Source organism: Mus caroli, chromosome 10 (genome assembly GCF_900094665.2).
Source record: "Mus caroli chromosome 10, CAROLI_EIJ_v1.1, whole genome shotgun sequence".
Classification (NCBI taxonomy): Eukaryota; Metazoa; Chordata; class Mammalia; order Rodentia; family Muridae; genus Mus; species Mus caroli.
The window spans coordinates 120044584-120057950 of record NC_034579.1 but is presented as its reverse complement, the minus strand read 5'-3'; the positions used below and the strand labels follow the sequence as shown (position 1 = coordinate 120057950).

The following is a 13367-nucleotide window of genomic DNA, read 5'->3' as shown; positions in this document are numbered from 1 at the left end:
AGACACCAAGCTCATGTGACAGCTGTTCTCTACTTCCACAGCCGGCACATCAGGGACAATGAGCGAGACACACTTCCCAATCTTCTTAGAAAGATTGCAGCCTACATTCCGAGGCTTCTAATTTTAATAATGTCTCAGCAGTAAGACACCAAATAAGACCCTGTGATGTTTCCTGGGTTTAGCCTAGCAGAAAATGGTTCTGCCAGTCAGGTAAAAGCTTATAAAACCAAATTTCCCAAACATGCCTTCATCCACCCAGGAAAATCCCTAAACATCATGGCCCTCTGCCTGAGGCATGCACAGGGAAAATTAGATAATTTTATCACTTAACTAACATAGAGACTCAATATTCCAACTCTCAGCCTCTGCTGCTTGGTTCAATGTCCGAGCTCTATGCTCTCACAGAAGCACTCCGCACACGCCTGGTCCATCAGCAGTTCCATTTTCAACCTGCCCTTACATAATTTATTGATTTACTGTGTCTATTTGAAGGGAGAGAGCAAGGAAAGAGAGAAAGCTGAACAGAAGTGATATCAAAATATAATCCCCTATTACAGGGGTGGGGCAGTAATGGCGTCAGAGCCGGGGTGACTGCTAATCCCACAGACCCAGAGTAGGAACCAGGACCACACCCACAGAAACCTCCACAACTGGCACTAGAACCCGGGTCTTATGTTCTCATGGCTAGGAGTCTGTCTGCAGCCACTTAAGAGTTTGTCTTTCTTAACCATTGACTCATTAGTGCCTCCTGCGAGCTTTAAATTAGGATTTAAAACAATATATCATATCTCGAGCCACGAACTGTGAGGATCTGCCTAGATCCCACAATAGGCTCCTTTATATCTAGAGGTGTGAATCTATGAGCGAAAACAAGGGAAGTCAGTGGCTGGGTGTGGTGGTGTACACTTTTAATCCTGGTACTGGGAAGGCAGACACAGGTGGGTCCCTCTGGAGTTTGAAGCCAGTCTGTTTTGCATAGGGAGCTCCAGGCCAGCCAGTGCTGCATAGTAAAACCCTGCCCCTCATCCTACAAAACAAAAACTAGGTAAGACCTGATAAAAAACCTAACAAGTGGGTGACTCTGGGTTTGCAATGACCCTGGGATTTCAAAGCCAGCCACACTAGAGTACCATGGGCGGGTACAGCACTATGAGCTACTTTCCAAACTAAGGTGAAGCAATCCAGCTACGAGTTTACTCCTCTCCAAGGTGACACCTAAAATGACCTTCCTTTGACTTGGACCTACTTCAGGGATAGAAGGTATGGCTCAGCTGTTAGCATGTGGTTAGCACAGAGTCCCTGAATATGATCCCTAAACCTGAAATCAGAAACAAGTCTACTCCATAATGGATGTAGAGGAACTTGATGAGATTCAGGAATGTCTCATCATGATGTGGTGGCAGTGGTGGTGGGTTTATGGAAGTGATTCTGCCAAAACCCAGCCCAGTACCCATATAAACATAGGAGCTTTTTTTGTTTATGTAACTTACACTCCGAAGCAGAAGGCAGACAAACAATTCCAGTCCTGTGGTACTGACTTCTGATAGTTGAGGGCAGCCACCTGATCCCACCAACTCACTCAACAAGCCTCCCAGACATAGTAACTTACAAAGATGTTGTTCTTTAATATGTTGAGTGTGGTGACTCATGCCTGGGATTCCAGAACCAGAGTTGGGATAGGAAAATAAGTTCAAGGCCAAGCTGGGCAACAGGATTCTCAAACTTCCCAGGCTCCAAAATACTAAACCAAAATATATTCAGGACAGAGTGTTACTCAGTGGGTAAGAACAAGCCTGATGACCTGAATCTGACCCCTGGAAGCCACATGAGGAGAACAGACTCACACAAGTTGTCCACACCATGAACACACACACACATTAAAATACTTTAATTTAAAAAGACTACTATACATTGTATAAAACTTTATTAAACTGGGGATTATTTACAAGTCACAACAGAAATAAAAAACTACATGGCATCAGGTTTTCTTACACAAATGTAGAAGACGCACAGCAAACAGACATCCCTGAAAACTTTTGTTCTTTCTGAACATCCCTTACCGTGTATTAAGTATCAGTAACAAATATTTTATCTAAATAACACTAAGGCATTGCCCACAGGCTATAACTTATCTAGTAGTTTCTTAGCCCTGTTATTTCAGGAACAGTCCCACAGACATGGAGAGTGGCCAGTGCAGGTTGTAACCGGCTTAAGGCTCACGCTGGGGACGATCTGTCATGGCAGTGCTGCCCATGCTGCCCACAAGTTCTAACAAATGAACTCAACATTTTCAAGTTAACACCAAGAGTGTGAAGAGGAAGCTGGGCTGGGTGGCTCAAGCCTGTAATCCCAGCACTCAGGAGGCTGAGGCAGGGCTTCTGTGAGTTGTAGACAAGCCTGGGTAATAAATAAATTGAATTCCAGGACAGCCTGGGCTACAGAGTGGTGCCCTATCTAAACAATACCTTGGGGAGATAAGAGCATGTCAAAGAAAAATGACACATGGAAGACACTTGTGGCCCAAAGCCCCATGTCTGAGTCTATGTGACCACTTCTGTCCCCGCTGAGGTTAAAGGGTATCCATGTGCTTTGCTTATTCCCAGTGGGTTCTAGGGCCTGCCATGTATGGGTCCCCACTGTTGACAATGTCCAACTCAAGTGGTCTGTCCCCTTGCTTCAGCCTTCCAAGTTCAGGCGGACACTAATTACCATGCCTGACTTCCAAACCTCCTTTTCGAGGTAGTCACCATCTGGTCTCCAACAGCAACAGAATCCATAATCAAGTCACGAAGATGCCACTGGGTTAGCTCAACTGCCTATGTTCCCCCAAAGAAATAATCTCTGCTATAAGACTACAAGCACAAACATTTAGACATACTTGTAAAGTGCAAGGCTACTGCTCCATACGCCTGCCCTGTACTCTCAGCATGCAAATGCAGGCACCCATCTTGGACCCAAGTCCACGGGAATACTAGAAGGCATTACTTTCCTGTCTGCACACTACAACTTGTACCACTCAGTCCACAAGAGCTGTGGGCACAGCTAAGGACCATTTTAACTATGGGATCCATCTCAGCACACCTTTCAACAATTATGTAACCCATTCCCAAATCCTTCACAGGTATCGAGGCCTGGGGGAATTCTCTGGCCTATTTGGGTCCTTTTATTCACCAAACCTCAATCACCCAAGTAAAGTAGGCTAAAGAGAACACAACTGACTCACAGAGGGCCATGCCCTTGAATGGGCGGTCATATGGTAAAATGGAACAGTGGGACCCAAAGAGCCATCTCAGGCAAAACCACCCTCTGCTGAGAGAACAAGAATGGGCGGGGAACTAGCTCTTTCTTATTTCAAGGTAACCAAGTTATCAAAGTTGCTAAACTTTTCCTGGCTTTGATCAGTATGTTCTCATGAGGAAAGGAAAACTGTAAAGTTGTATGCTGGCTGCCTCTTATGTTCCCATTAACGGGAGTCATGTTTTATGAACTCAGGTCAGAGCCATTAGAAGCAATGCATTTCCAATACCATCAAGACCCCCAGTCCTGGAACCAGCTTCTGGGTCGATGATTGCTGGCACGCAGCGCTCATGGCTCCAGCTCACTCCACTTCTCCCTCAGTCCTTGATGCGCTCATTCTGAGGGATGAGACTGAGCTGACTCAAGCAGTGTCTGGGCACGCAGAGGCTCAGAAGCATCCAGCGGAGCCACCCAGGCAGGCAGGCAGGCAGGCAGGCCAAGGATACACAGCATACAAAAGAGGCACCCACCGTCTGTCCTTCACTGTCTGAAGCAGCTCTCTCAGCATTCACTTCTCCAACTACCAGGCAGGGGTAAGAAAATGAGCTTGCTTTGCTCACCCCAAATTCAAATACAGTTAAAAAAAATGGCCTTGAAAAGAAATCTGTCTTTCACAGGGAGTCAACCCACAGAAGAGCAAAGTCACTTACAGTGAATTCTCATTAAAAGAAGAAGTCAAAAGCCTCCTCCCCTTTAGCAAGCTACCATCCGTAAGGAGTGATTTGGGGAAACAGGCATGAAGGTCTCCCAAGACCTACAAAAGTTGTATAACTGAGTTTACACTAAAATATACTAGGTATAAATTTCTGAAGGCTTTTGTTGTTAGTGGTGGGCTTTGTTTGGGGGATGCCCAGCCTGCACCCCCAGGACAAGCACTTACTGCCTCTGAGGTGCATTCCCACCTCTTCAGGAGCTTCAAGTTCTTTGAAAAGAGACAAATTTTACTGTATTCATAATTCACAAAGACAAAAAGGTTCCGTTACAAAGTTTCTTGTACCCTGCAGCTCTAACCACAGCTCAGATATTGCTCATTTTTCTGTCACCTTCTACCAAGTGAGGTAGTTGTCACTTTAGGACAATTTAAGGCTATGGGGAACATTGGTTGAAATAACTAACTGGCCACCTGGAGAGGTGTCTCAGCTGACATTTTGGATGCTAGCAGTAAAGCCCAGGGTCTTCCAAAATTACATGTTAAAAGCGGGTCTGAAGAAGCCCTAAGAGCTTCCTGAAAATACCACCTTCCTCCTCGATGATCCTAAGACAATGAGTCTGATGCTGTATTCCTGAGTGAGCACCGACCTCCCTGGCTGAAGGAATTACACACATTACACACTGCCTCCAGTGCAGTGGTGAAGATCACAATGAAAGAACCAAGCAAACGGCAGAAACTTGAGAGTCTGTCCCTCGTAAATGATCCTGCCAGCTTCTAAGAGATCTGCAAAGGCAAGGGATTCTGAAGCTAACATCACTGCAGAGGCAGCGTCTCTACAGAAATGGAACTGTAAGTAAGTATAGTAAACTCAGGGGATGTAGCTGATGCTAACAGCTGAATGGGCACCAGAGGCAGGCAGTACACCTGAAGGTCTGTTCTCTGCCGTGGAAAAGTGTGGCAGCTACAAAACTAAAATTGCATAGAAAGAAACTTAACAGATGGTTGTTTAAGGCTTATAAATGATAAGATCTGGGAGCATGCTGGTTGTTAGGAAGGCTGAATGAATAGAATAAGTATATAAAAAGAAGACAAGGAACAAGGAGATGAGGTTGATTTTGTTTTGTTGTGGTGCTAGCGACCCAATCAGGGCCTTGCATGCTGAACCAGTAAGCATTCTACCACTGAGCTACATTCCCAGCCCTGGAACAGTTTCCTGACTATAGTAACTCAGAAGGTGTGTGATCTGACTAGGGGGGAAGGGTGTAAATAAGACGTCTCTGCCTAGCTATAATGTAGGAATCAAGGTAAGGGGAATATTTATATATAAGAAACAAGAAATTTGACATGCCAGCCAGTGGCAACATTCTTGGCAGAGGGCAGAGGCAGAGGCAGAGGCAGAGGCAGGTGGATCTCTGTGAGTTCCAGGCTAATGTGCTCTCTAGAGCAAGTTCCACGACAGCAAGGGCTATGCAGAGAAAATGTGTCTTGAAAACCAAAACAGAAGAAAAAAAGAAGCTTGGTACACCAGCACAGGCTTAAAATTCTAGCAGTGTAAAGTCGAAGGTGAAGGGATCAACCTGAGGTACAGCAGCAGGCCCCAACCCAGAAGGAAAAGTCAAAACAGAAATACCAGATGCACAGGGACTCTCAAGCAGTCTGAGGTACACAGCAGGAGATGTGGAGGAACCTCGGTGTTAGGAAGGAGGCAGCGGCAAATCAGAAAATGAGACAAATTCTCAACTGTGCATACTCCACAGGTAAGGGGACACACCATTCCTGAGTGGGAAAAGTCAGTGATGAGAAACGGCAAGAAAAAAAGCCAATGTCAAATATAATAAAAAGCTTAGGAAACCAAACCTACAGAAGGGCAGCAGACGTTCTCCTAAATGCAAGCAAACTAAAAATCAGACTCGTGAGAATTCAAGGCTCAGCGGCAGCAGCTCCAGGGGTTTCATGGGTACCAATAAATATCTGGGGTCAGTAGGGTTTGTACTCTGGAGCACTTATTGGTTAAAGAACATGAATTTCTTGCACTTAAAAAAATATATTTGTTTAAAAAACAAGATAGGTAACAATCTATTTTTTTCTTCAATATTTAAATCATTCAGGATTATTATAAGGATGCAGTGAAATAGAGCAGACAGAAGTAAAAAATGGCTCAGACTTATAGATTCTCTTTAAAAGATGCAGCCTCCATTTGAATGCATTACTGCACTTAATACTCATTTTTGAGGGTCTGTCCCCGTGACAGAGTTGCCAGAACTCAGCACACTTTCAAACAGGAGCTGCACTGCTGTGGGCAAACTGACTTCAGGAACCACAAAGTGGGCCAAGTGCTCAACTGTCAGAAGCGAGCTGCCGCAGCCCTCACCACCTCCGCCACTCTTTCCTCGAAGAGGACCAGCCTGAGGTACACACCAAAAGTACTGCCAGAGGGTAACCCACTCAGCCCCTCATTCCAGCCGAACTCCTGCACCCGCTCCAGGCTGTTATAAAAGCCTGGGAGAATCGCACAGCACTTACAATGAGGATCACACCAAGGTACCATGCCAGTCTATATGAAAACAACGAACTGCTATTTAAGTCAAGAAATTGTTCTGTGTGAAAGTGGGGTACTCTGAGCCCTCCTCTTCTGAGGACAGCTCCTCATCCTGGGTAAGGATGCTCCCTAATCCATACTCCTGTTCGTGAACAGAAACTTCATTTGGCGTGAGGTGGAAAGAACCTTCCACAAAGTCGGCGAATCTGCAAAAGAGAGGGATGTTTGTTAGGAAGCGCACATCTGTCCTTCCTGAACGGCTTTCAAAATAAGAACAGACTGAAAGGCTCAGTGTGCCTGTAGTTCAAATTATACCGAATTTAACAAATTCCTGCCCTTGCTTTGGCAGATGCATAAACTGAAGCAAGAACTAGGCAGGAGGCAAGGCTGGGATCCCAGGCCAACATGCTGGGCACTCTCGTCCTGCTTGACACTAACTACGCTGTCCTTGTCCTGGGTAGTTACGAAGTGCTAAGGTTCCCTGAGTCACCGTAGACCTGATAAGAGGAGACTGAGCGTTACAGTTCTCTGCACTTATGGCTATAAACTTGATGCTATCATGATTCCAAACTGAAACTTTACACACTCTTTGGTACAACTGCTCCCAACCAAAGGGGGCGTGGGGGTGGGGACTCAGAAATTAATGTCAAACACACAAGGGCCACACTTAAATACGGTACTGAAGTCGTCACAAGTTAGTGATATAATCCCAACAGTGAGGTAGCTGCCTGGGGAAACAAGAAATAGATTACTACTTTCTCTTGACTCCTGCTCCTAGGTGAGCAACAATCAAAGGGCAAAATACAAGGCTGTTATCTGGAAGCATCATCTGTCGGCCCGAGGTCATTAACTACCCAGAAATGCCTGGCTTATCAGAGTTTACCTTTTTGGAGACTGAATTCGAGATATGGTCTTCCAGGCAGAGCACTCCGGACTGTTACAAAATTCTCGGAGTTCCTGTAAAGCCTTTTGGGTCTCCACCTCTCCTTGTATCCGATACTCTTCTTCTGTCAGGAGGCGAGGGGGGACAGGCTTTCCTGATGCCTTACACATCCTTCTGTGCTCACCAAAATAACACCATGAGTCATTAATCAGTATCCACACCATCTTTATGTCCACTTGTCCCAGGAGACAACCACACTAAGACAGACTCAGCAGCGATAGTCATCACCCAGCTTTCTTCCACACACACCTTTCATTACAGTGTACTCCTAGCATGCCAAACATGAGTGAAAAGCCAGAGTAGTCAAACTCACTTATTTTCAAATAAATGACAAATAATTTATTTTTCCAGTAAGTGGGAAAACAACAAAATGATGTTATAATGTTGTGGTTCGTGACCTCAGCTCCTCACTCTGAAGGGACTGTTTTGATTATCTGCAATGGAGTAGCCATGGCCATTTCAGAATCCAGGGCCATTCATTCCATATTGACTTTTCCAATAATATCACGCTATGAATTACATCTTAAATAAAATTAAGGTTTTTAGAGCAACTTGACAGTCAGCGTGACATAATCTGAAATCTGAACTTGAGGCCTATGTACAAACCAAACACGATATAATTTGCACCACCTAGTGGTAACAGGAACACATGACACTTTACTGGATGCTTTTATTATAAAAAAAGAAAAAAAGTATTATCTCAACAGAGAAAGGTACAAGGGTGGTGGCAGGTGACATCCCACTTACAGAGGTTCCCAAGGAAAAACTAGGCATCCTTTCGCTGCAAGTGCATCCCACACCCCACATGTCAACAGTCACCCTGCCTGCTAGTCACCTGTAGGTGCTGCACAGCCAGTGGATAGGGTATTCCAGGTTCTTAGTGCACAGTGCAATGACGATGAGAGCAAAGGCAACATGCGGGATCTGGATACTGGAATACATGAGTCCCAGGCCCAGCAGCTGCAGCGTCCAGGTCAGCAGGTTAATGCTTCGTTCATTTTCCAGGGGCCCATATTTGTAGCACACTGCAAAACTCATGAATCCAACTGTGAGGATGTAGCCTATGAGAAGAGTCATCATAAGACACTGGTGGAGAACAGCACAAGCTCACCAGATGCATCTACTCAACCAGGAAATTAGACACATCTGCACTCAATTATTCACCTATTTTGAATTCTCGGAAAATATATTTTCCTCACTGTTCTTCATGTACACATATGTATTATTCTTTTTTTAAAAAAAAGATTTATTTATTTATTATATGTAAGTACACTGTAGCTGTCTTCAGACACACCAGAAGAGGGAGTCAGATCTCTTTACAGATGGTTGTGAGTCACCATGTGGTTGCTGGGATTTGAACTCAGGACCTTCAGAAGAGCAGTCGGGTGCTCTTACCTGCTGAGCCATCTCACCAGCCCCATATGTATTATTCTTATCCTTTTATCACAAATTTATTTACTCAAGTAACAAGGGGTTGAAGAGGTGGCTCATAGGTTAAGAGTGCTCAGTGCTCTTGAGAGGACCCACATTCATTCCCAGCATGCACTTGGGCCATCTCATGACTACCTGTAACTCCAGCTCCGTGGATGATGCTACAGGCATTGCAGTCAAGTGCACACTCCCACACACATAGAATTAAAAACTAAATCTTTGGTGGTGGTGGTGGTGGTGGTTGGCGTTTTTTGAGACTGTGTTTCTTTGTGTAGCCCTGGCTGTCCTCGAACTCACAGAAATCCACCTGTCTTTGTCTCTCAAGTGCTGGAATGGTATGTACCACCATGTTTTGGCAAAATTAATTCTTTCTTAAAAGCTACACGTTGAACATGTGTAAAATAGGCTATTTTAATCCCCAAATATTCATATTAATGTTCTCAAATAATAAATTGAGTTCCTATCAAGAGAAAAAAAGCTTTATCTGTGTAACCAAAGGACTTTTACTGTATACAAGATTGACTGCACTTCTTAAGGTTCCCAAGCATATTTAAATTAACAATAATAAAGCCAATTTAAAAGTTTTTAAATTTTGCTTAAAACACCAGCAATTTCGAGTTTTGACCTTATCAACAGTATCTGACTTCAGTTAAGTGAATCTCTGAGTTTGAGGCCAGCGTAATCTACAAAGTGAGCTCCAGGACAGCTAACTCTATGCAGAAAAACCCTGCATAGAGAGAGAGGGAGAGAGAGGGAGAGAGAGAGGGAGAGGGGGAGGGGGAGAGGGAGAGGGGGAGAGAGAGAGAGAGATTATAATTTCTACAAGTTAATCAAATGCTATTAGCTACTGATTCCCTGTCAGCAGGGAGCATCTTCTCACAATCAAATCAACCAAGCAGCCTATAAACACACACACAGGAAAGCTACACCAACACTTACTTAGAAGATAATGCCAGTAACTCCTCCATATCTCTTGTAAATTCTTAAAAACTAGCTGAATGAGGTACAGAGAGAAGGACCAGCCTCCTACCAGGATGACGTAAATGGGACTTCTCTAGACAAAGCAGAGATGAAGGCAAAAGTTACAAGGCTTTTACATAAGAAGCAAATGGGACAAATTTTTCTTTCAACTCAACCTACTCAAAATGCATAAAAACTCATCTCTTAAAAAGATGTGTTTTATACCTAAAAAGGTACAGTCTGCAAGGAACACCAAGATGATGAGATGCGAAACAACTGAAAAGCCTGGCTACATCAGAAACAAAGTGGCTTTCAGTTCCCACTGAGACATGATTTCAATAGAATTTGTATGTAATCAGGCTTCAGATATACCTTGCAAGTGCTTTTCAGAACTAAAGAACAGGACAGTCACTGACTCATCAACCATCAACAACGCAAATGTTCTGTGCTCTAAAAACTACTCCAAAAGGCAACCCAACCTCCAGCTACCCAAGGTCACCCTCAACACGCAGGAAAGATCTCACTACTTACCTTGGGCATAAACTTAGAGATCATAAAAATGATGATTAAGAGAGAGGCCACGATTCCCACACTCATCCCAGTGCAATAGTAGAAAATTTGACTCCTGCAGAAAAAATATTTTACTTGACTATGTAATGTCATAGGCCACAGAACACACTGGTGAAATCGCAAGTGCCCTAGCTAAAGTTTCAAGATTAGAGGAGATGCTGCCTGGTACTGAAGACTACAGAAGTGTAGACTGACATAGCAGTTGATAGATGATGAAGGTTAGTCAGTGTCGATGAGGTCCTCTTTAAATCTCACTCCTGTATCCATCTCTGTCCAAATCCACTGTATGCTATAGACTCAGGATATAGAAAAATCAAGTTGAAACTGGACTCGAACTTCCTTCCTGCTGGGCAGCCTTCACAGAGCCAGCATGGGCTCCCCAGGATGCCAAAGAAGAGCTCTAGCCCGTCTTACTCATGGACCCTATGTGCAGGATGCTGACACACAGAAGAGCACACCTGCAGTAGTACACTGAAGGCTGTTTGAGGAGTAACCAGCCACTCTAGGGCTGGATTTGATGCCCTTTCCACAGGAGAGAATTCTAATCTGCTGCTATTAACACCATCAAAAGCCCATGGCTGGAGAGTTTGTGGACCCAAGTGGGAGAGCTGTTGCAGCACTTTTGCTAAATGGAACCAATGTGCCATCAAATCACCTTCTCTGGGATTCTTGTGCAGTGGTCAGTGATGACTGCAGAGATTCACGACTGGTTAAAAGTACCAAGAATGAATGACTTTTGAATGTCCAGCCAGAAATGGGGTGTATGTATCATCCCCTCCAAGGCTCAGGGAGCATCATGGAAGAAGGGGTTCAAAAATGAAGGACTGAAGGAGGAGGAAGCATGGTGTGAAGCCAGGCCTGACATACATGGGAAGGGTGGTGTGAACCATCACCCTTATAGAAGCTCAAAGTCATCCACCACCTCTGGCTTTTACAATCTCACCTCCTTCTCTATATAGATCCCTGAGCCTTGCAAGAGAGGGGTTCAATTCAGACAGCCCACCTGGGGATGATGGCTCTGTGTGGGTCTGTGTGTGAACTACTGTGTGCTTCAAGAAGCTTCTCTGCTGGGCACATAAACCACACGCCAGGGCAGGTTCACGCCGGAGTAGCTGGCCAATACAAAATGGATCTGGGGGAGGGGGCTGTTTGTTCTTTGGGGTTTTTGTTATGTTGTTGGTGTTTATTCTCATTAGGAGTCATTTTACTGCTATAGTTTTTTTTAGCAGAGTTGAAGTAGGTTTCCCCATAGGACCTAGGACTTTACTGCCTCAAGTTCTTGACTGCTTCAGCAGTGTCAAGTAAGCATTTCCTCCCAGAGAGTGGCCTTTATGTTAGTGCATGCCAGTTTTACAGATCATAGCTAGCACATTTCTAGGAGGAGGAAATGGACAAGAATTGATGCTTGATTCCTTGTATGTAAACAGCATGAAACTCATCAAGTGTACTTTGGTAACAATTTCACTATATAAATATCTACAATAATATTACTGCTAACTTGAGTCAACTGAATAGTCCTAGGTAACTCATTAATACAACGGTGGAGCTGCCTAATGAGAAAATGCATTAACCAACAATCCTATTCAAATCAGAGGGGAAAGTCATTTTATTTTTAATACATTCAAGCAGGGCCAGAGAGGAGGTGGCTGAGCTGTTTTGAGTGCTTGTTGCTCTTTCAGAGGATCTGAGTTCTGTCCCAAGCACCCATGTTGGACAACTCACAACTCCTTAACTCCAGGCCCAGGGGGTCCAACGCCCTCTACTGGCCTCTGCAGGCAGCACATGCACAGGGACACAGACACACAGATCACACATAAACTTAAAAAGCAGCTAGATATGATGGCATACACCTTTAATGCCATCACTTGGGAGACAGAGGCAGATGGAGTTTGTAGCCAGTTTGGCCTACAGTACATTGAGACTCTGTCTCAAGCAAACAAACAAAATGACAAATATTTATTTATATTGTCCAAAATAATAAAAAATCTTAAAAATACCCCAGCAGGCAACATAGATCCTGAGCAGAGAACAGCAGCACTTAAAATTCCTATAACAAGAGTTCTGTCGAGTCCATACCTACCTGCTCAACAAGTCACCACAAAAAAACAGCGTCAGTCCGAGGAGGAAAACAAGGAAGAGTTTGGGGTCAAATCCTGAAACAAATAGAACATTTGCTTAATAAAAGAATCCATTAAAGGTATTATAAAAGATGACATTGTTGTTACTGGTCAACTATAAAGTAAAGCAGATAGCTCAACTAAATGGCAGTGTAGATATACCACACAAATCCTGGTACCCTTCGAAAGAAAAACCATAAACAGGTTTCTGTCTAGTCTGTGCTTGCCCTATTTTGGCTTCTTCTACTGAGGATTTAGCTGCACACTATGCCATCACCACTTTATGCTGTGGCTCAGAAGGGATCCCTGCCATTTGTGTCAGAGCCTTCCATCACTTACAGGCATGGACCTGAAACATGGACCTTGTGTCCTCCACATAGCATTTTACTTGCTCAACCATACCTCCTACTTTGCTTCACTATATATAAAGCACTGTGCTGAAAAAAGTCTACCTGCTAAACATATCACACTCGGGTCCTAGAGGCCCAAGCAGACCCCTGGCGAGCCCTTAGTGGCTTGCCAGAGTATCCCATGGCTTTCACAAGGCCTAGAAATGGACAGGAGAACACACCAAAGAGAGTCCAGCTCTCCACAGCCACAGAGCCAGCTGCAGCACAGCTCGCTGGAGGGCACAATCTCTCTGCAGCCATGAGCCCTGAGTAGAAACGAAGGGGAAACCAAGTCAGGATTTGATGGGATCCACCTCCTCTAAAGCTTTCTCAGTTGCTCTCAGATAAGAAAAAAAGTCCCCCAGGTCCAGTAAATAAGTGGTCTCAATCTTTACTTTTTTTTTTTTTTTTTTTTTTTTTTTTTTTTTTTTGATATATACTTTTTTTTTTCTTCGGGTTCTTTTTAGAC

The 13367-nt window shown here is 44.2% G+C and overlaps 1 protein-coding gene across 3 annotated transcripts in view; it reads right to left on the bottom strand.

The window, feature by feature from the left end:
• Positions 1-1909: 1909 nt before the first annotated feature.
• The window catches only part of Nemp1 (nuclear envelope integral membrane protein 1), a 24576-nt gene continuing 13118 nt past the window's right edge, over positions 1910-13367 (bottom strand). For all 3 annotated transcript variants that reach the window (XM_029482470.1, XM_021175153.2, XM_029482471.1), the window contains exons 4-9: positions 12473-12545; positions 10354-10447; positions 9802-9916; positions 8267-8492; positions 7372-7545; positions 1910-6694 (exon numbers count right to left, since the gene is read on the bottom strand). In XM_029482470.1, coding sequence (XP_029338330.1) covers positions 6529-6694; positions 7372-7545; positions 8267-8492; positions 9802-9916; positions 10354-10447; positions 12473-12545 — 848 coding nt within the window. In that variant the 3' untranslated portion in view covers positions 1910-6528. The remainder of the gene's footprint in view (positions 6695-7371; positions 7546-8266; positions 8493-9801; positions 9917-10353; positions 10448-12472; positions 12546-13367) is intronic.